The sequence below is a fragment of the Octodon degus genome, unplaced genomic scaffold, assembly GCF_000260255.1.
Source record: "Octodon degus isolate 3935 unplaced genomic scaffold, OctDeg1.0 scaffold00359, whole genome shotgun sequence".
In the NCBI taxonomy this organism is placed as follows: domain Eukaryota; kingdom Metazoa; phylum Chordata; class Mammalia; order Rodentia; family Octodontidae; genus Octodon; species Octodon degus.
The window spans coordinates 505,507-527,509 of record NW_004524935.1 but is presented as its reverse complement, the minus strand read 5'-3'; the positions used below and the strand labels follow the sequence as shown (position 1 = coordinate 527,509).

The window sequence follows — 22,003 nt, the reverse complement described above, 5'->3', positions numbered from 1 at the left end:
TGGCCCCACCAAGTAGCAATCCTCTAGTATAAATCTTCAGAGTGTTGAGATTATAGGTATATACTACCATGCTTGGCATATCACATATTTTAGAAAATATTTAGGACAATGTTTTTGACTAAAAAGCAGTGATTTAAGTAAATTTTATCATATTTTAAACTATGTAAGTAATTTATTATTTATATTTATTTATTTACTTATTTATTTGTATTTAGGACAGGATATACAGGGTGTGCAAGGTCTCAGTGCATAGATCGGTCTCATAGTGATCCTCCTATTTGCAGCCTCCCAAGTGCTGGAATTAGAGGCCCTAAACACCATGCCCAGTTTCAATCATCTCAGCCTGCATTCCCAGGGGTGCGGAGTGGGGGGCGAGTGCAGCAGGCCAAGGGATCGAATTCCAAGCCCCTGTATCTGGCCATGCAGGTGCTTTAATCCACTGAGATATTTGGCCAGCCATAGTAATTGGACTTTAAAGAAGACTGCACTGACATAGACAGAAAAGAATTTTGGTATCGGACATCTTCAACTTCTAAAATGTTACATCATTTGCTTTTTACATAGTTCACCTACGGAGTAGAAACCTGAATTCTCTAGCTGTAGGGAGCATGCATTTTAGTAAGATATAACGGTATGACATTTTTGTTCACACAACATAGACATCTTCTGTTGCGTGTTATTTTGGGGGGTAACGAAATTATTCTTTCAAGTCACTAAGCACAGCTTCCTTTGTGATTTTAGCCCATGCATCAGGGATTCTACCTCTATTCTTAAATTTTCTCTTGTATCTTTCTTCTAAGTTTGATTGGAAGTGAACAACAAACCATTTCCAATATGACTGGGAGGATGAATCTGGGGTGATACTCCAAGTAGCATAATCCCCTCCTGCCTGGCGGTAGGTCTTGTACGGGAACCACTGGTTGTCATTCCGAAGAAACAGAATATCACTTGCTACTGCAGTAGAACAGCAGTCAATGTCGAAGTGATCTGTTCCATACCAATACCATCCAATAACAGCCTGAGGACGGTGAAAGGGAACACTGTGATCTCCGTCATGTCCAGCAATGGTGTTGGTGCAAATTGCCTTACAGAAGGGACACTGTTTCCAGCAGCCACAGAAATGTTTAGAGAGTATTTTCTCAACTTCAGAAATAGTTTCATCAGTAGGCATATCTGAACAATTTTGCTCGACTTTCTTTATTGCAGAATCTAAAGCTGCACTCATGGCTTCTTTGAGAAACTCTATATCTTTCATCTCCTGGTGTTCAATGCTTTGGAGATCTGCTCGAGGAAAGATCAAGTTCTTCTCCAGGTGGTCACAGAACAAATCCAACCACTCTGATGCAGTGCTGCTTTTATCCTTAGCCTGTGCGGTGGATTCATGAATAGCACAGAGGATGGCATTCTTAATGATGTCTAAATTTATTTTTAAAAAAGTTTTTATTCTTTTTTCTTCTTCTGAACAGTATCTTTTAATATAGTTTTGAATGTAAACACTAAAAAAGGAATTTGGATCATGAATATATTGCCAATACTTATCAAAATTTTCTTCCTCGGCCAGATAGATGAGAATGTGTTTTTCCAGATTAGCCCGGTTTCCATTGAAAGCAACACAGTTAGCTTGCATGTCCCCAGCAATTTTAGGGACCATGTTGTCCTTAATGGTGGTAGTTGCAGCAGGAATGAGTTTGTACCATAGAAAATCTACAAATGATTTGATAGAGGTTGCTCCTTGGCTAGAGATCTTGAAACTTGTAAGGAAATCACCTTTTTTTCTTTCCAGATAGTGCACAGGATTATTTTCTTTCTTGAATGCACTATGAATATCCTCAAAACTTTTTGATGCCTTTTCAAATAAATGGAAAGCTAAGTCCATATTGTATTTGCTTGTAAATGAGAACCTTTGGTTTGTAGGGGCAGATGACACTTCCTCTTCTATTATTTTCAGAATTTTGTGAAAATCATTTACATTGTAGTCACGATGTTCCTGCCAAATACTACTAATAGTTTCATCAAATCTTGAGAAAATGTGACTAGTAGTTGTATTAATTAACTCTATATCATCTACTTGTAACTCATTTCTGAAAACTATCCAATTCCTGCCCCTTTGGATATGTCTATCATAATTGATGCCAAATTTTTTTTCTGAAATTCCCTTGAATTTGTTGACCAAGTTTTTTTCCTTTTTAAAATGCTCCAAAAGGATGTTTTGAGAATCCACTACAATGTTAGGTTCTGTTGTTGGACGAACATTTGAGGCCACATCACAGACCCATTTACTCCAAAGTTCATTGAATTTGTGCTGTAACTCCTCTTCACTCAATTCCTTACCTTTTACACTTAATGCCAACTCTCGGCTCCTTTCCAAAATTTCATTTTCATAAGTTGTCTTCTGCTCATCCAGTTTCTGTTGACTTTTCTTAAGATCAATGCGTTTATTGGCTTCTTTTTTGGCATCTAAAACAAGTGTCTCTTTAAGGATTAATAACTTATTTTCAAAACTTCCTTTCCACTGAATCATTATTTCACTCTCTGGGCCTTCATTAAAATATTTCTCAAGATCTTCCTTAATGGTGTCATATGTTTGTGTAATGGGATCTTCAAGAGAGCGTCTTTGGAGGACCTGGATTTTTCCATTCTGAATCTGATTATTCAGCTGATTCTGCAAGTGCAACACATAACTCCTCAGCTTCCAGGACCACTGGTTATACATGGACTCCAGTTTGCTCATGGCCATGACCTCTCGGGTATTTCTGAAACTAAAAATGAAGTTCTCACTGACCAAGGCTCTCCACAAATCTTCCACTCTAAATTTCACATCTGAAATCTTCATATTTCCCCTAGACGCCTCCTTAGCTATCAAAAAAATTGTACTTTTTAATTCTTGAACATTGTGACTATAGCGAGGATTAGGAGGAGCCATTGGGGGATTGCCATCCCACAGGTGAGCAAAGTAGTGCACGTGAGTATTCACATCAAACTTAATGACATCGTTGAAGCAGAATACATCTGTGCACTGTTCTTGCTCAGCAGCCATTGCTGCCATCTCATCTAATTTCTGCTGTAGCTGCCTTCGTCCTTCCATGGTTTGCTCTTTAGCTGTAGCTTCCCCCACATTCTGATGGACAAAGAGACAACTTGGGGAGATTTTCACTTGTTTCATCCTCAGAAAGGCTTGAACAGTTATTTGTAGAATATCCTGCATCTCTGAAGGGTTCTCTCCAAAAATATTAATCAGAGTCAAGTTACCAAGTCCAATGACAAAAGTTGCCAACTCATTGTCCCTATTCTGGGATTTGCTATTGAGTTCAGGGGCCCTAAGTCCTTCTGTGTCTACAACTAATAGAAAATCAAATCCAAGTTCCCCTGCAAAGGTCTCCTCCACCTTCAGGAGCTGCATGTAGGCACCTCTGGTACACCTGCCTGCACTGACACAGAACTGCAGCCCAAAAAGGGCATTCAGCAAGGTGGACTTCCCTGAACTCTGCAGGCCAAGGATAGAAAGAACAAATAGCCTCTTGCCTGGGAGCTTCTCAGAGACCTTGTCAAATACAGCTGCTACCCATTTCAGAGGCACATAAGATGCATCACCATCCATCAGCTCAATGGGCATGCCAGACAGCATCAGGTCTGCAGCAATTTGGGGAAGGCACAGAAAAACAGTATCTCTTTTGGAGGATATTTCTTCCAGAGCTTCATACATCTGCCCAATTTCTCTCATAAACAGCTCAATTCCCAAGGTGCACTGACTAATCTCTGTTGAAATGGTTATTATCTCATTTTTCAAGAGGTCCAGGGAGTTGCTTTTCTGTGCCTTTTGCTTTTCTGCTTGTACCCTTGACCATAAAGATCTTTGTTTCTCTTGTAGTTTTTCCAAGTGTCCTCTTGAGAGGTTGTCCAAAAAGATACTCAGCCAGTGCAAAAAGTAGAGTTTGGTTTCATTTTCAGAGTTATGTTTCAAAATTTGTAGAAAATATAGCACTATGTCATTGGGTTTCAAGGCCTTTTCCAACTGTTGATGCCTTATTGTTTGTTTTTCCTCCTCAATATCACACTTGTGTTGCTCAATACTCTTGTTCCCCTTCTCTCTTAAATGATAAAGTTCTTTATCTTTTTTACACCAAAGATGCCAAAGTTCCCCCTGCAGGGGTAGTACAACTTCCTTAATGTGAGATACATTCATTTCTCTCAGGAGGGCCATTATAATCTCTGCCTTATCTTTGGCTTCCTTGCACTCTCTGTGGTCTTCATCAATAAGGAATCCTTGCTTGCGCGCAATGTGAGAACAGTCTTCCATGCTGTGAGAAGCCACAGTGAGTCCTAGCAGACGTCTGACTGCAATAGTGATCTCCTCTGTTAAGTCTGCCTCATTTCTATTCCTGATGCCAATTTTTATTTTTCTGCCAGATGGATTGACGTTCTTTTTTTCCTTGTCATCAAGTAAGCAGATCACAGGTAATTTTGAAGATTGCCATAGGTCACGGACAATGTCCTTGTTCTCTTCATTGTCATCAGAGGCTGACATAAGGATCACAATGAGAGAAGAGACCTCCTTCAGGAAAGCAAGTTGCTGCTTGTGTTCCTTTGCATCTCCATGAAGATTGGCAAAGGTCACACAGTTGTCAAATCTGTCCTCATCTTCTGCCCCAGGACAGAACCAGCAGATTTCCACCACACCCTCCATCAAGAGACAGTCTTTGCTGCTTCCCTTGCAGTGACGGTGAAAAAACACATCATGTTTACGTTTACTGAGAAGATAGTTCATGGTCTGAGATTTCGAAGCAGAGAGGCCATTTCCAACTCTAATGAAAGACACAATGGGGGTGGGCACACAACAAATCTGCTGGTTATGAAAACTGTACCTTCCTTGAGGAGATTTACTTGAATGCTGCCAACTTCTTCTAATTTGTCTGAGACACCAGAGTGAGAATTCAATTTGTGAAGTACAGGGGTTAGGCACCAAAAGGGGGAGGGCAAATTGACAAATAGAAAGCTTTCCCAAAATATATTGTCTGGCAAAATCATCTACACAGTGAAAAATTGCCATCTGGATGTCCATTGGGTGAATATGAGGCTTCAGTTTATTGGTAACAGGACTATTACCATCACAAAAAGGGTCTTCATATGGATCAGAATCATCATTTTCATCAGAGGCACTTGAATAAGCCTGATGTTCCATATTTTCTTTCTCTCTGTATACCAGATATCTGAATCCATAATCAAGCATCAGCAGCTTCTGTAGGAAACAGAATGGAAGGTCTCGTTCAGAGGTGGGCTGGGTTCTGTAAACAGGAATCTTATAGACAAGATGGAAATCAGCCCTACCCATTCTTTTTGAGAAATAATTTTCTAGGCCTAGACGCCTGAGTAAATCTTGGAAGGCCCCATTTTCTATCACCTGCTGTTTACTGTTGTCTTTATCATGTGATTTACATATCTCTTTATTCTCATCAAAGAGACTTTGAAACTCTTCTTTGATCTTTTCTACTTGAAAATATGATCTGGAGCCTTCATAATCCCCATCAATGATCAATCTCAAGTCTTTTTCTAGGTTTTCCCAATTGTGACCTCCTGCTCCAGGTTTGTTGAGGACATATGCAACTTTTGGGGACAGAGATTGGCCCATGCATTGTCCGATCAATGTCATGCGCTGTGTTTTTTCTTCTGTGCAAATAGCTGTTACTCTAGCTGAGGCTGTCAGACTTATAAGAACCAGGAATGCATGAGCTCTGTGGTTGGAAATATTTTTCAGCTCTTGGTATTTGCTTTGGGCATTTTGCATTTCATTTAGTAGAAATTTTAATTCCTCAGAATCCAGAACATGTTGAAAAGTTTTATGAACCAAGTGATATCCTGCACCAATTGCAATGCAAAGCAACAAGAGCTCTGTGTCTTTCTCCTCTACTTCTCTGAGGTACTTCAAAAAGCAAGTAAGTGCCAAGCTGACTTTATGAGTGACTTTTCTTTGAGCCTCTTCCACAGTTTCTGGGGAATCAGATTTCATCTTTACTCCCAAAATATCATTAAGTACTTCTTTTAAGATTTTAATTAGTTCTGAAAATTGGGAGATATTGACTTCCTCTTGCTTTGACTCTGATTTATAGATCCACTGCATGATGGAGTGAGTTTGAGGGAAGTTTTCCACTTTGTACACATGAGGATCCAGAAGTGTGCGCAGCTGAGATTTAATAAATTTAGTTTCATGAATGGAAGATGTTTTGCAAAAGTTTACTACACTCAATAAGAAATTCTGTAGATCAAAATTTGTGAGGCACATATTAATCCAAATATCATAATCTGTTCTTTTCTTACACAAACTTTGCATGAAATTCATTAACTTTTTAAGCTGTTCTTCAGGATCAGACACTTCCCAGGATTTTACATCCTCTAGAAACACTCTAGCTTCCTCTTCAGCACTCAGTATTTCCCCTCCATATTGGATCTGGGCACTGAGGCCAGTCAAAGCAATATAGTTGTCTTTCATGTATTTGGCCAACTTTGGAGCATCTTTGAAATCACTTCTGTGGCTGGAGAGGATGATATCCCAAACTGGGACCAGCTGAAGGCCCCTGTCAATGACACACCAGGTTTGATTGTTGGCCTCAAGACCAGTTTTCCACTGGAAAAGACCTTCTGACTCTGGTGGGCCTCCAGTCTGGGCCACAGATAATTTGATATTGGTTTGATGGTTTTGAAGCAATTTGCTTTCAGTGGTTTTTTTAGAATGTAATTTTGACAGAGTCAGACTTGCAGCAACTTTCATTCCAAAGCCACTGTAGCTGCCCATTATGCAAGTGTCTAGAGCCTCTGCTGCTTGCTTCTTTACATCTTCTAGCTGCTCTCTTTGGAAACCCTCTGAAATTGCCTTCCACCAGTAGATTCCTCCCAGGTGCAGAGGGCCTTGATTAGCATGAGACCCAAACCTGTGGAAAAAGTTTTCAATCCTTTGCTTCAACAAAGGGGATGTAGCATGATCCAGGAGGTCATCAATGTGTTTTAGTTCCTGGAGTGCAGCCTTGGAGAACTGGAGTTGATCAGTGGGAAAGTGGCAGGAGGCCAGGGGGATGTAGCTGAACTTGGTTGAGCAAAAATAAGAATGTTCAGAATGGGATTTATGGATTTCATTGGATTCGGAATGTTTGTTTTTATCTGTGCCACCTTCTAAACTAAATCCCCATCCCCCACCACTGGCTGAGGCTGTTACACTGAAGCCCAGCTTCTCCATGCTCTCAGTGAACATGGCTTCTGCTTGAGAAGATGTAAATTCTCTTGTTTCCATCCGTGTGCCCTGTTCTGGGCCAGAGAATGAGAACTCTTTGGGGACACTAAGTAGCTTTTCTCTTCTCTCTACCAGGTCCCTTTGTTGGCCAGTTTGGTAAACTCCCTGCAGGGCAAGGCCTCCAGATGCCCATTTTACCAGATCTCTATCTGAAAGATCTTTCTTGTGTAAAACAGTTTGCTGCATGAGACTGAGATTTCTCTGCACATTCTCCATTACTTGCCACAGGGGCTTTTCACGTACTGGCCAGAACTCTTCAGGGATCTCTATTGCTTGCCTCAACTCTGCTTCTTTTCTTCTCACTGCCTCATCCTCCCTCTGCTTTCCTTCCAAGAACAGGTCTTTTAGCCCTTGAAGTGCTTGTTCTGCTCGCCTCTGCCTTTTGTTTATCATGTCCACTGATGAGTCCTGTAACCGTCGGTGAGTATTTGAGTGTGACAGATCAAACAGCTTCTCTAGGGCTTTTTTTTCCCATGGATGCTGCACCTGGGATTTGAGGACCTGGAGATCTTTCTCTTCTAAGTATTCCAAGGCCTGTGCACTGGTCACACCTAGGTGGTTCTTCAATTTAGGCAACCAGTACTCAGAGTCTAGTCCCACATTTTTCAATATCTTTTGGATATCTTGATTCCTTTTCTGTAGAAGAAGCTGTGCATCAGTGTTGTCATCAGCAGTGGCCATGTCTATAGGAAAAACAAAAACTGAGTTACATTCAGGGATTTCTGAGAATAGAAATGCCTAGCCAAAACTTCCTATCTCATCACTGAGATTTTCCATTATTTCTGCCATTCTTTACAGCTATAAAAGGATATTCATTCTCTCCCATCTCTTCATAAGTCCTTAATGTATTCCACAATTATCCCAGAAGTCCAAATTCCAAACTAGTCCATCTGAGAAATTGAAGAAATGTGAGGTACAATTTACCTTATATTAAACTCTTCATCTGTGAACTGCTGAAATAAAATGTGTTTATTGACTTTGAATATGCTATAGTGGGAAAGGTGAACGTTTCCCATGTGAAAAAGTGCAAAGTGAGATTTCTACTTCTGGAGGTTGAAGATCCAAGAATAACTTCTAAAGGTGTTTTTTTTTTCTTTTTTGGGTACTGTACTTGGTCTCTGTTTGACGTATTCTTATATGGCAGTAGGCACAAGCCTTTCATTCTCCCAAAGTATCTAATCTGTTCCATTTCAGCTTTTTGTAAAGCACTGGTGCATTTCATCAAAGAGGCACCTACATTACTAAATTATTTTCCAATAGGCTCCACTTACTCAGATCACAACAAATAAATGTTGAGAGATATTGGCATCACAGCAGAAATGTATCAACATTTGTAAGCTACAGCCAAGCTGTGATCAGTATTCAAATTATACCATTAAGCACTTGGCTTAAAAAAGAAAAATCATCAGAAAGCACTTACCTAAGATGCCATTTTAGAAATTAAAGAGCAACCAATCCAAGGGAGTAACAGGAAAGAGATAATAAAAAATTAAATGAGAAACCAAAAATGGAAGGAATAACTGGTAAGAGAGCAAGGAGAAAAGAAATAACAAAGGAAAAATGAAATATAAATGTGCATACATAAGAAAGCTTGGATAATTGAACTGCTAAGTTCTGGTGGGCTACTGAAAGGAGCAGATAATGGTTAAATTTTTTCACTCTCTCTTTTTTAATTTCTTATAATTTTTGACCATTTTTGCATATTTATATCTGGAAGTCTGAACAACAAACTTGAAGACAATAGGAAATATAACAACCACTGTTGAACTCCTATTATTTTGTTTACTGCAGATATAAATTTAATGTTAAAATAGTGATGAGACTGTTACCACTGAGTCCAGACATTAAGAAAGACTATTATTAGGAACACTCTCCTGCACACTAACTTGATAACTAGATGAAATGAATCAATTCCTTCAAAGATAGAATCTCTTGAGGCAGGAGTCCTGCCCCTTAGCTCAGTTCTTTAAGTGGCTGCTTCAACAAAGCAATCAGGCTTAGTTTGCTGTGGTTCGAGCCCCACAACTCAAGCCAGCCAAAACTGCCCTGAAGGCATTCGGAGCAAAAAAAAAAAAAAAAAAAAAAAAAAAAAGAATCTCTTGAGGCATAGGGCAGAAATGAGGCTGTTTATATAATTAAGTTATGGAGTACACAGCATGCAAAGACCCGAAATTGAACTCCCAGTGGGCATATTTGTGTGTGGTTACACAGACACACAGGTAGCCACACACAGAAATAAATGAATAAATAAAAAAGAGCAAACAATATGAATATACTTATATGTGTTAAGGAAAATAAATCAATGGTGAGAAGTCTTTCAAAGCAGAGGACACTAAGCACAGTTTTCTCAAATGGTAAACCAAGGGAAAGTATTTAGGATTCTGTTACACTAATATTTATCATCTCTTCCAGAAAACAGAATCAGAGTGTTTCAGTTACTCTTCTTGCTGAAACAAATATCCCACACCCAAAATGAAGGAAGGAAAGGTTTATTTATCTCACAGGTATCAGAGGTTTCACTCCATACTCAGTTGGCTCCAAGGCAGAGCAGCCTATGGCAGACAGAAACCTTTCACAACAGTGTCAAAGATAGAGAGAGTAAAATGGAGGAGCAGAAGCAATAATGGCTACAAAGCAGAAGTCTGTCTTTCTTAAATTGCATTCAGGCTATATCCCCAGGATGGGAGAAGTACTGACACCCATAATCCCAGCAGTATAAAAACCCATAATCACAGTGGATCATGAGTTAATCTCAAACTATAGAACTCCCTGCCCCATGACTGCATGAGACTTTACAACAGCTAACACAAACCATACTACAGAGGAATGAAGTATGGCCTTCATTTCAAACACTTCTAAAAGTGCCTTAAAAAATTCAAAAGGCAAAAATTCTGATCAAAAATTTAAGCATTAACTGCATCTATACAGCAACCAGTATCGAATTCATACTTCTTTGGTGAAATCTTGTATTATTTCCACTGTTTCTTTTGTTTCTATCACTATTTTTAATGTTATAGCTTATGTCTAACTGTCCCCCCCAAAGCCTTCTGCAGACATGGGGCAGATTTTTAGAGTTTGTTATTAACTCATGCTCTACTGGGATTACAGGTTTGAGTGCTGTTGGTGTTATGGGTGTGAATACTACACCCAGAATAAGGTGGATAGCCTGAATGTACCTTAAGAGAGAAAGACACGTTCCCTGTAGCCATTGTTGTTGTTACTTCTTCCTTTTGCTCTTCTTATTCTGCTGAATTCTACCACCATTAACTGATGCCCTCTGCTATGTGCCAGTTTTCCCTTGGAGGTAGCTGAGTATGGACTGAAACCTCCAGTAACTGTGAACTAAATAAACCCTTTCTTCCTTCATTTTGAGTGTTGGGTATTTGTCCCAGCCATGAGAGATGAGTAACTGAGTCATTATTCTTTAAAAATAAATAAATAAATAAATAAATATCCTTTATTGAAAGAAAATTACAAGCAACAGTCACCATAAAAAAACAAACCTTGACTATGAGAATGACCATGTCTAGTTACTTGTTAGCAATTAATCTAACTAAAGAAGTCAAGGATCTGTTCAATGAAAATTATACTACTCTTAAAAAGAGATCACAAAGTATTTCAGAAAATGGAAAGATATTCTGTGCTCTTGTATAAGAAGAAGGAACATCGTAAAGGTGGCCACACTCACAAAATTGTTATACAGATTCATTGCAATCCCTATAAAAAAACCAACAACATACCTCACAGACCCAAAGTAATCATGCTTAAAACTTGAAACCAGAAAAGACCTAGAATAGCAAAGGGAATCCTGGTCAACAAAGACAATCCAGAAAACATTACAATTCCTGACTTGAAATTATACTACAAAGCTATTGTGATAAAATAAGCACTGAGATGGCAAAAAAAAAAAACCAGACCTGAGGGTCAATTGAATAAACAAAAAGGTGCAGAAGACACTACAAGCACATTGAGCCATCTTATCTTTGACAAAGGGGCCAAACATGCTTACTGGAAGAAAGATAGCCTCTTTAACAAATGGTGCCAGAAAAAGTGGCTCTCTACATGCCAAAAACTAAAACTGTACCCAAGTCTATCACTATGCACTAAAGTAAAGTCAAAATGGATTAATGATCTAAACATTGAAACAGAAACACTGAATCTCCTGGAAGAGAAAGTAGGAGGAAATCTTGAAGACATAGATGTAGAAAAATACTTCAGAAACAAAAATCAAACTGCACAGGAAATACTTGAAAGGATTTACAACTGGGCATTCCTCTCATTGAGTTTTAGCATATCAAAAGAATTTACCCAAAAAGTAAATTTACCAACAAATTCAGAAAAAAAAATCTTAACTAATAAGCACTCAAACCAGTTTTTTATCTAGAATTTAAAAAGAACTAAAAAAAAGTAAAGACCCCAAAATTTGGGGACTCCAACCAGAAATGGACATCTGAAATGAAAACACACTTCTCAGAGGCAGAAATACAAGAAGATAATAACTATATGAAAAAAATGATCTACCTCATTAGCTATTCATGAAAAGCCAATTATAACAGCATTGAAATACCATCTCACCCCACAAAGAATGGCTAACATAAAGAAATAAACAAACAACAAATGTTGAAGAAGCTGCAAGGTAAAAAGAACACTTCTTCACTGCTAGAGGGAATGTAGACTGTTATAACCATTACGGAAGTCGTTGTGGAGTCTCCTCAAAAAACTGGGACAGAAAATCCCGATCACTCCAGCTATCCTTCTGGGAATTTTCCCAAAATAACTGAAAATATTCTATCATAGAAATATATGTGTGCCTATTTTTATAGCAACATAATTTGTGATAGTCAAATCTTGGAAACAACCAAAATGCCCATCACCTGAAGAAAGGAAGAAAAAGATATGGTGCTTTTATACAATGGAGTATTACTCAACTATAAAGAATAATGAACTCGATATCTTCATATACAAGTGGATGCAACTTGAAGATATACTCATAAGTGAAATAAACCAGACCCACATGGATAAATACCATATTGTCTCTCTAGTGTAAGAACTCAAAATAGGAAATAAAAATTGAAAGATATAGCATAGTTAAATGGAAAGTGAAAACTTAAGGATTAAACAACGAAGAGAGAGAAAGTAGAAAAGTTAGGAAATATGGCAGGGGCAAAACCATACATTTATATAAACAAGATGGTTAAGACAATCACCTTAAGAATCTCCATCAGGTTTTTGAAAATAGCAGTTAATGGGGAGAATTCTCACTTTGACCAACTCTATATGCTGATATCTGTGAACTAAGCAGCTATGTTGAGGATAGCAATGTGTAACACTAAGAACATACTTGAATTACCTATCATGTTGGTCTTCTAAATGCGTACTGCTTCTAACATCATATCAATTATTGCTAAACTCTCTTTAAAGTAAATGTTTGTAGAAAAAAGGATAAAAGAAAAGAAGACAGGAAAAAAATGTCATAGAGTTATACTGCTGCAATGCTATATATGGTTTGACTTGTAAATTTTTGTGTAAAAACGTGGGGTTTTTTCACATTTTGTAGGTATTTAAAGTTTAGAACATTGATGGTTGTTATAAAATACCAGTTCCATGCTATGTCGAATGCATTTGATATTAAGACAAATAGTGATGTTAAGCTCAACTGCCTCTGTTACAGGATAATAATATCATTAAGCTTCAATTCTGGATGTTTAACAACTAAAGTTTGCAAAGCAAGAATTAGTGAAACAAAAGAGCTACAACGATAGCCAATATTTTGGCCCTAGCACTTCAAGGTCAATGTGGACTCAGGACATAAGAGAACTTGAATTGTGACATCTTATAACTCAGTGGTGTTTCAAATTATCTAATTAAGGAGATAATGGCGACACAGAGGAAAGTGATTGATGATGTATACCTTGCCTAAGGATACTCACCTAGAGAGAAATCATTCGCTAAGGCTTTCACAGAGAGCAAATTAGTCAAGCAATGGCTGTGACACTTCCAGATAGCTGACACTGAAAAAAGATCTACATGCTGCTCAGCATGGTTTCAGAGAAAATCCTGAGGGGATGTGACTGAACTTGTCAGATACAAAAGTTACATTTTTTGTTATATAGGTCTTGCTTTAATTTGGTCCTAACCATCCACCAAAAAAGTATAGTCACAAGGTATAAAAAGTAATGCCATATTAGTATGCTAAGCAGTAAAAGGCTCAAGTCAACAACTTCTGACAATTGCTAGTCCTGCTGATAATCCACAACTATTATGGACTTTTGGACTCTATTGGGCTACTTTGCTGAAAGCAAGTACAATATGTGAACTGGTAGCAAATATGGAAAGGTCTTTTAAAGACTTCTCCAAATATAGCTTTTCTAACAGTAACAGAACACCCATCTCTGACAAAACAAAACGAAAAAGGGGGATATAAATAAAAGACCATTTTGGAATGAAAAAAATACATACATATATATATGTATATATATATACATATACATATATATAATAGGATAAATATGCTGCTACTTTCTCTTAGTTCAATGAGAAGAGAAATTTGTACTAATATTGTTTAGACAAGAGATCATGTCTACATCCTGTAATGTGAATAATTACTATGAAGACAGCATTATGCAATTATTTAATATTGTAACTGTCCTACTAACCTGTTGTTAAGCTGTCTCATTGATGTTTTTTTCTCATTAAAATAAATAAAAAATTAAAAATAAATATCCTTATTAAGAATCACAAGCTACCAGTTACTACAAAAACAAACCTTGTGCATGAGAACAAATATGTGTTGTTACTACATCCTAAGTTCAAAATTTCCACATTTTTATAAAACACTAAAAACTTGGAAAAAAATAGGAAGCATGAAATGTTGAGCAAATTCTTTGGGGAAAATGTCATTGGACTTAAATACTTACAGATACAAAATTATTCAGCTTCAGGCATTTAAAAAGTAAAGGAGAATATGGACAAAAGTTAGTGGAAAATGGGTTAATAATAGCTTCTAAGAGAGTTTCAATTAAGATGAACATAGCAAAGGATCAAAAAGAGAAATTATGGAGATAAAATTGTAGAATCTAAATGAAAGATTCACTAAGACCTTCAACCAAAAAATTAAGCAAAGAAGACGTAAGAGAAATTCAAAATAGGTCATTTACATTTACCTAATCTGAGGATGAAAAGAAGATATAGCAGTTGTGTGTTAACATGAATTCCTACGAATGTATGCATCACTAAAACTCAAGTGTGAGAAGAAAGACAACAAATAAAGGAAAGGAGGGAGAGTGGAAAAGGAGAAGAAAGCAGGAAAGAAAGAAGAGAGGAGAGAGGTGATGAGAAGAAAGTGTGTATTGTGATTGGTATATGGTATGGTTGCTGTTTGGTGCATATATTTAGAAGTTTGGTATTTAGCATGGCGGTATTGGGAGCTGCTATAGTATCTTTAAGGAGTGAAGTCTAATATGAAGCCAATAATTCATCAGGGGTGTGCCCACAAGATGGATTAAGGTATTTTCTTCTGAGACTCTGGTTAATGTTCTGAAATTGTTGTTATAAAAGTAGCAAGTCTGGCTTCTCTCTCCATCTCTGCTTCCTAGGGGGAGATGTGATTGTTTGGTCCTACACACAAACCACCACCCGCTTTTACCATTTTATCATGCTTAGATTTTCAGTCCTGAACAATGTAAACTAAATAAGACCCTTTTCTTTTTGAAGTCTGAGGATAGACATAGATGTATAAATTAATAAACATAGTAACAGATGATATAGATATAGATAATATAGTTATAGACGCAGAGAAATTAAGCATATTAGACTAGCAGAAACTAATGCAGAAAATTGGTACCAAAATACTGGGTCATGATTACAATTGTTATTGAAGATGAAGAGATGCATTTGAAATTGGTTAATGGGTATAAGATGAAACAGTTGCTATAAAAGGAATTAAATACTGTGTGTAATATTGCACACAATGCTAGTGAGGGCTCAGAAGATGAGAAAATAGTGAATAATCTTTAGGTAGAAGTGGATTTTACTGGAAACTATACTTTAAGTGATTCATATAAAACTTTTTTAAAGAATGTCGCATTGTGTCTGTTCTCTATGACTTTGTGGAAAATGTTACTAAAGTATGATGGGAGATTTCAAAACAGAATATTCACATTTTGACTTCAGTACTGCTAACAACTTTTCACCAGATTTTGTGTGACATTTGGAAAAACCAGAAGCAGATTGAAAAGATTTCAGGATTCATAGCCCAATCAGAGGAGGAGCAAAAAAAAGTACTTCAGACAGAAGATATTATATGTGAGTCATTTCTTACTAAACAGATAAATATGGAAATCAGGAACCCTATGCTACAATACAGGACAAAAGAAATGGAGACCCCAAGGACTCTCAGGAATCTCAGTAGCCAGTTTCCTAGAGGTCTATCCTTCACATTTGTTGTAGAGATTTTCCAGGGCACAATTTCTCTAGGAAAGATCTCCATATACTCCACACATCCAGATGACTTTGTTGTCAAGCTTACTGGCAACGTGCACTGAAGCCTCTTCTGCCATGGTTCAAGTGTGCCTAGGCTCTTCTCCTCACTGAGGCAGACTTTAGCATCGTCAACATAAGGTTTTGTGGGTGAGAAAATATGATAATTCAGGCATCATCCTGGTGTCCTATGCATAAATCTTGAAAGAAAGTCTGGCAGACAATGAAAACTTTCCCTGCAAGGACTGAGCACATAAATTGCACCCTTGAGATGGAACTACTTCATGTAGCAGAGTCAAAGTAGAAACCTCCCAAAAGGTAGAGTAGCAAAAGACATAAAACAACTGTTTCGTGGGGCCAGGGAGATGGCTCAGTGGAATAAGCTCTTCCCTGGCAAGCGCAAGAGCCTGAGTTCAGTCCCTGGTTCTGAAAAAAAAATCTGTTTGGGAAAGCTGCCAGCATCATGATGAAGCCTCTGAAAGAAGTCTCATAGTAGGGAGCCAGGGAGATGGCTCAGTGGAATAAGCGCTTCCCTGGCAAGTGCAAGGGCCTGAGTTCAATCCCTGGCTCCACTAAAAAAAAGTCTCATGGTGGTGACTCTCAAATCCATAGCAATGTGTCTGTCCATGTCTTAGAGTCCATATGCCTTGAAGCATTTTATACAGGATTCCCCAAAAGGAGATTTAGGGCCTAACATATTTCTGTGCACATTTGCTCTTATTTAAGCTCATCATAGTTTTCCAAGTACCTACTCATCCTTTGTGGAATATGAATATGTACTCTATATTTGAACATATACTCATCCCTTATGGAATATGAGCATGTACTCTATATTTGGTCCTACAAACATATATTTAAAGGAAGTTTCTTTTTAACATTTACAGGGACTCACAGAACAGAGAAGTATCAGGGTGTATTTCGGACTTGGACATTTTAGGATTAGCAAGACAGTTAACAACGTGGCATTGTTAGTTGAAAATGAATATATTTTTCACTGTGAGATGGACATAAACCTCTGGAAGACATGGCCAGAATACTGTGTTTAGATTAGCATTTGTTTGTTCCCTAAAAGTCCATGTGATTGAAACTGTTGTTTCACCATAGCAGACCTGAGCTGGGCTGTGCAACCTGCATAAAGCGCAGTGTGGGGAGAAGTCCTACTATTGGGCATGCTCTCAAAAGTTTTTAGTGTATTTTTTATGAAATCTTTGTTAGTTGTCTTGAGAACACTGTTATTACAAAAAGTTTCCATCCCTCTTTCTGTCTGTCATTCTCTCTCCATCACACTCTCCTTCCTTCCCTCTACCTCTTCAACTCCTCTCTCTCTCTCTCTCTCTCTCTCTCTCTCTATATATATATATATATATATATATATATATAGCTGTGTGCATAAGAAATTATTTAACACAGCTTCATTGTTTTATGTCTTAGTCTTACACAATAAGACATGAAGCATGGCTTACTAAGTTTAATAATATATATGTTATTTCAGGAATCATTTATGACCCAGTATTATAAAAGGATAGAAAAATCAATAGCAAGAAGAATTTTGAGAAAATTATAAATTCATGGAAATTAAACATAATGCTCCCAAAAACTCAAAGGGACAAAAATTGAAAATAAAATTGAAAAACTACTTTGAGATAAACCTATAATTGAAACACAATGCACTGCAAGTTAGGAAATACAGTTAAGAGCATCAGTGCTGCAGTAAAAATAGGAACACTACTACTGAAAGCTCTTGATGATATGCATCAAACAAAAAGGTAAATGGGATGCTTCAGTGATCTACTTATCTGAAGAATTTATCCTTAAAAGACCAGAAATAAGGTGAAAAATTAACAAGAACAGATGATGGTTACTGAGGTCCCAGCATAAGGTCTTGATTATGAACAATGAAAGTAGACACTTCTATATGAGTCAAAAGATAGCAGCAAATGCGTAGCACAAATCCAAGTTTTAGTGATTTAATTTGTATTCTAGAATTTGGAAGGGAAAAGGGAAGTAAAACACACAATTCATGACATGAATGATCTTATATAAAAGGTCAAATTCTGAAAATATGGCAGTATTGTAGACAGTACTGAGAAGGTCACAAAAATTGCAATGTTGAAAGATAGGACAGAATAAACACATTAAGGTCACTGGAGCAGTTAGCTTTACAAAGAAACCCTGATCAGAAGTAACTTACTAGTGCAATTTAAACAGATATGTAGTTATTCTGTCTCCACTAAATTTACCTAAAATTGTCACCATTTTCAATAAAATATAAATGATAACATTGGTGACATTGATAAAACTTACATACAATTGAAATACAGAGGTTTAGAAGGTCATGTAAATAGCAGCTAAACATACAGAGAGAGAGAGAGAGAGAGAGAGAGAGAGAGAGAGAGAGAGAGAGAGAGGTAAATAACAACTGGGTAAATGAAGTCAAATTTTATACTTCAAGAAATTTTCTAAGACTGAACTAACACACATGCAATTTTTTTCTGTGCAGAAACATAATTGAATTATAATGTCCAACTTGTGAGATGAGTTTCTATGTCATCCCAGTTGATTTCACAAGTTATGTGCCAACTTAAGCATTGAAAGACATGATTTTCTATATTTACATTTCCAAAATTTATCCATACAAAATTTTCAGTCCACATCTCTCTCAAATTTATTTAATATTACTTCACTAATCTCTACTCTTAAAAAAACACTGCAAATGGTCAACTTGGGTATATTATTAGAATGTAAGGTACTCCAACAAGATACACTGATCTTTGGGGTACTCTGTAATAAGAGGCTCTTCAACAGTTCAAAGGTGGGAAGAAAACCTTATACATGGAAGGAAGACTCACACATTGACCTGTGATAACTACTTACAGATATGTAATAAATTGCTGATAATCCAAGCTAAGAACTAAGTACATTCCATTTATATGGCAAAAAGTACTTATAGAAATGTAATAAATTACTGATAATTCACAGGAAAAGATAAGCATAATTTTTTCTACTGTGGAAAAGAAAACACTACCTTTTAAAATTTCTTATCTCCCACAAATTGATTACCACTTCAGCTTGTGTGAATAGAATTATCTTATAAACTCTGGAATGGACAATGACAAGATTTTCATCTTTTCTTACCCAGAGTCATGTTACCTTTCCCTCATGTCATGTGAGAGCACCATTCAAAATCTCCCTGGCACATATTAGACACTCGAACATTTTTTACAGATTGGCTAGTATTTGTACATTTGTTATAATTATCCTATTGCTTTTGATTTAAAGTCTAAAACTTCTGGAACTACAAAGAATATTACAATAAATAATGTCTCAAATAATGGTGTTTCTGCATATTCAAATTTCATCATACTATTAAGATAATGTTATCATTTGCATATTCAATTAATACATTTTAATTATCTTTGTTCTACTTGATTATCATATGACAAGAGAGTAACTAAATGAAAGAATAAAGGAGATAGAGCTAAAATACTGAAAAAAATTTCTTCAATCAATTCTTTCCTCTTGATATAGCAGATTAAACAACTATATTTGCAACAAACTGCTAACACAAGACATAAGAATATCAGGAAAATACCATCATGCTTATTTTTGTGTAGCAATGTAAAGTGATTCACTGAAGAAGGCAGAAAGTAAACAGTTGACCACAACTTTCCTCCTTCAATTTCAACCAGTTCAATGTGGAAGAAAGGGCCTCTTGCTTGGGGAAGGAAGAAAGAAATCCAAGCCTTAGAAATGAAGCCCAGTATCTGAACTGTTGTAATGGTTGACTGATTGTGTTGACTTGAGGGGTTTAGAGGCTTTAGTAAATTGGATCAGAACTTCCACAACCTTGGATGTAGAGGACCCATACTGCAGTGGCTCAACACCTAGATGATGTCAAAGGGAAATGAGGAAGGACAGAGAGCTTCCATTCTTCAGAGGAGCTTAACTTTTTGCCTTCAACTTGGGTACTGTCTCCGAGAATCTAATGCAGGATCTTTGGCTTCCACTTTTGATGTTTAAGCTTTCTTTTGAAGACTGATAAATCTTTAGCAACAGGCCCATTACCTTTCTGATATGAACTGCATGGAAAGCTGCAGTGAACTCCAGGCCTTGGACTGAATCTTTCAGTCTTCAGCATGCAGAAACCCTCTGCACACTTCCTCATACAACTTTGTCGCTAACAATAATAAATTAATCTTGTAATTTCTTACATACCTTGTTTTACATCTCTTTTTTCTAATAAAAGCCTAACTGATTCTCCTGCCAATGAAAAAAACACAGCATTGGGGAAATTTCAGTGCTTCCTATCACCATGGCAATATATGAAGACTGAGACACAAGACTGAGCCGTGTTAGACCAACTAAAATAGAGACTGGCTTTACCATGACTCCATCAAGATTAGATGGCACAGAGGAAAGCACAACTCTGTACACAAAAGAACAGGGCACGAAATCTATCACAGGGTTTTGTCTCAGAGGCTAGTGTCTAGCCCATTGTTGTGAGACCATGTACCCAGCAAATCAGAAGATACTAACCCTAGGCCAGAACTAGGTAAGTGGAGATCTGTGTGCTCATGAGACAGACTTAAGATTTCTCTGCATCAGTTCCAGCCTTGGAGTAGATTTGGGAAATATCTGAGGTGCTGTTGGTTGCCACACAGCTGGAAAACTCAGCTTCTTCTGAGCTTAAGAGTAGTCTTAGGACAATGGATTATCCCTACAATTCATTCCATAACCTTGGGGAGTTGGGACACTTGGGAAAATTGTGAATGCTTAAATTGCAGAACAAAAGGGCACTGGTTCTGTGAGGAGTGAATGATAAAAATACAGTGCAAAAGCACACACATTAGGTAACAAGTAAATAGGATCTGTGGCAGCCTATCTCACTGGCACAGAAGAAAAGTGGACCAGACAGTTGCAGGGACCTGGTCAGGCCTGACCATGCATAGCACTGGCACAGAAGTTTTGTGTATCTGAGGTAGCCTATCCCACTGTCAAGAAAGGAAGACAGAAAATGAATGCTATGAGGATTGGGTAAGTCCTTCCCAATCCTTACCACTATCTCAGGAGCTTTGCTGAGCTTTACCCATGCCCCTGCTCATAAATCAGGAGCCTTAATGAGCCCTAACCAGCCTTGCACACCATGACAATAGTCATGCAGGGCTTTGGTCTGTCCAGATTATCCTTACAGCCTTGCTGAGCTGTGGATCATTATCCCTCACATTGTGGGGGGAGGGGGCACACTGAACCTCACACAATGGGAAGAATTATTCAGCCTATGCAGCACCTCACTGTTGTCAAAGCCTTGCTGAACAAAGCTGCGATATACTCTCTTCAGTGCTGAGCTCTGGGTGAACACTGGGAGCTTCAAAACTGTTGAAACTGGGGGCCAAAGGCAAACTCAGAACTCAAGGCCAACCAGAACAAGTCCAGAAGACAAAGACATAGAAAAACTGGGAAGTCACACACCTAAAATTTCTGAAATGATAGCAACTATGGAAACAAAAAGCTGAATCAGGCTATAGGAGAAATCAGATCAGAAATAATCTCTCAGGTAAAAAAAAAAAAAGACAACAGTCACATCTGAAGAAGGCACAGATATAAAAAATAGGCGGGAATACAAAAATGATGGAAACAATAAACACACAAAGTCAGAATATTTCCCGATATGTGGGATATTTTCTGGTATTATTTCCGCCAATATTCTTTTTATATCATTTGTATTAACTCCTTCTTTCTCATTGATGCCTATTAGTCTTCCATTGTTTATTCTTTCATCTTCTTGCAGATGTTCAATTCTATTTTCCTGCATCCTTAACGTTTTTAGGGAACCTTTCTTATCTTTTTACAACCTGCAGTGGTGTGTTCAAGATCTGAAACTATCTTCAATTCCATTCAAAAGGCTTTTCCCACTTGTGATTGAGATTATAATTTCCTGTATATCTCTTTGAATCTGCTTCATGCATTCTATTTCTTTCCTATATCACTCATTCAAGGATTTCATCATGTTTCTATTGTCCTATATTTTTTATCAGTTTCTTCTTTACAGGCATTTAATAATTTTTTTTCTTTTCAAAGTTTTATTGATAAACATATAGCAATGAGACAGTTTCAGATCAAATCGAAAGTACAGTTTCAACAAATAATACACTGCATACAATCTTCCTAGTGGTTAATTGCTGTACAAGATGCAGACTTGTGATCCTACTTACAAACACCATTAGAAAAAATCATTCTATTCATTAA

At 37.3% G+C, this 22,003-nt stretch overlaps 1 protein-coding gene across 1 annotated transcript in view; it reads right to left on the bottom strand.

Annotated features, from left to right (window-relative positions):
• Positions 1-419: 419 nt before the first annotated feature.
• Positions 420-22,003, bottom strand: part of LOC101568679 (interferon-induced very large GTPase 1-like) — a 45,370-nt gene continuing 23,786 nt past the window's right edge. Inside the window, exon 2 of the mRNA XM_004648196.2 lies at positions 420-7,962. Coding sequence (XP_004648253.1) covers positions 698-7,960 — 7,263 coding nt within the window. The 5' untranslated portion in view covers positions 7,961-7,962 and the 3' untranslated portion in view covers positions 420-697. The remainder of the gene's footprint in view (positions 7,963-22,003) is intronic.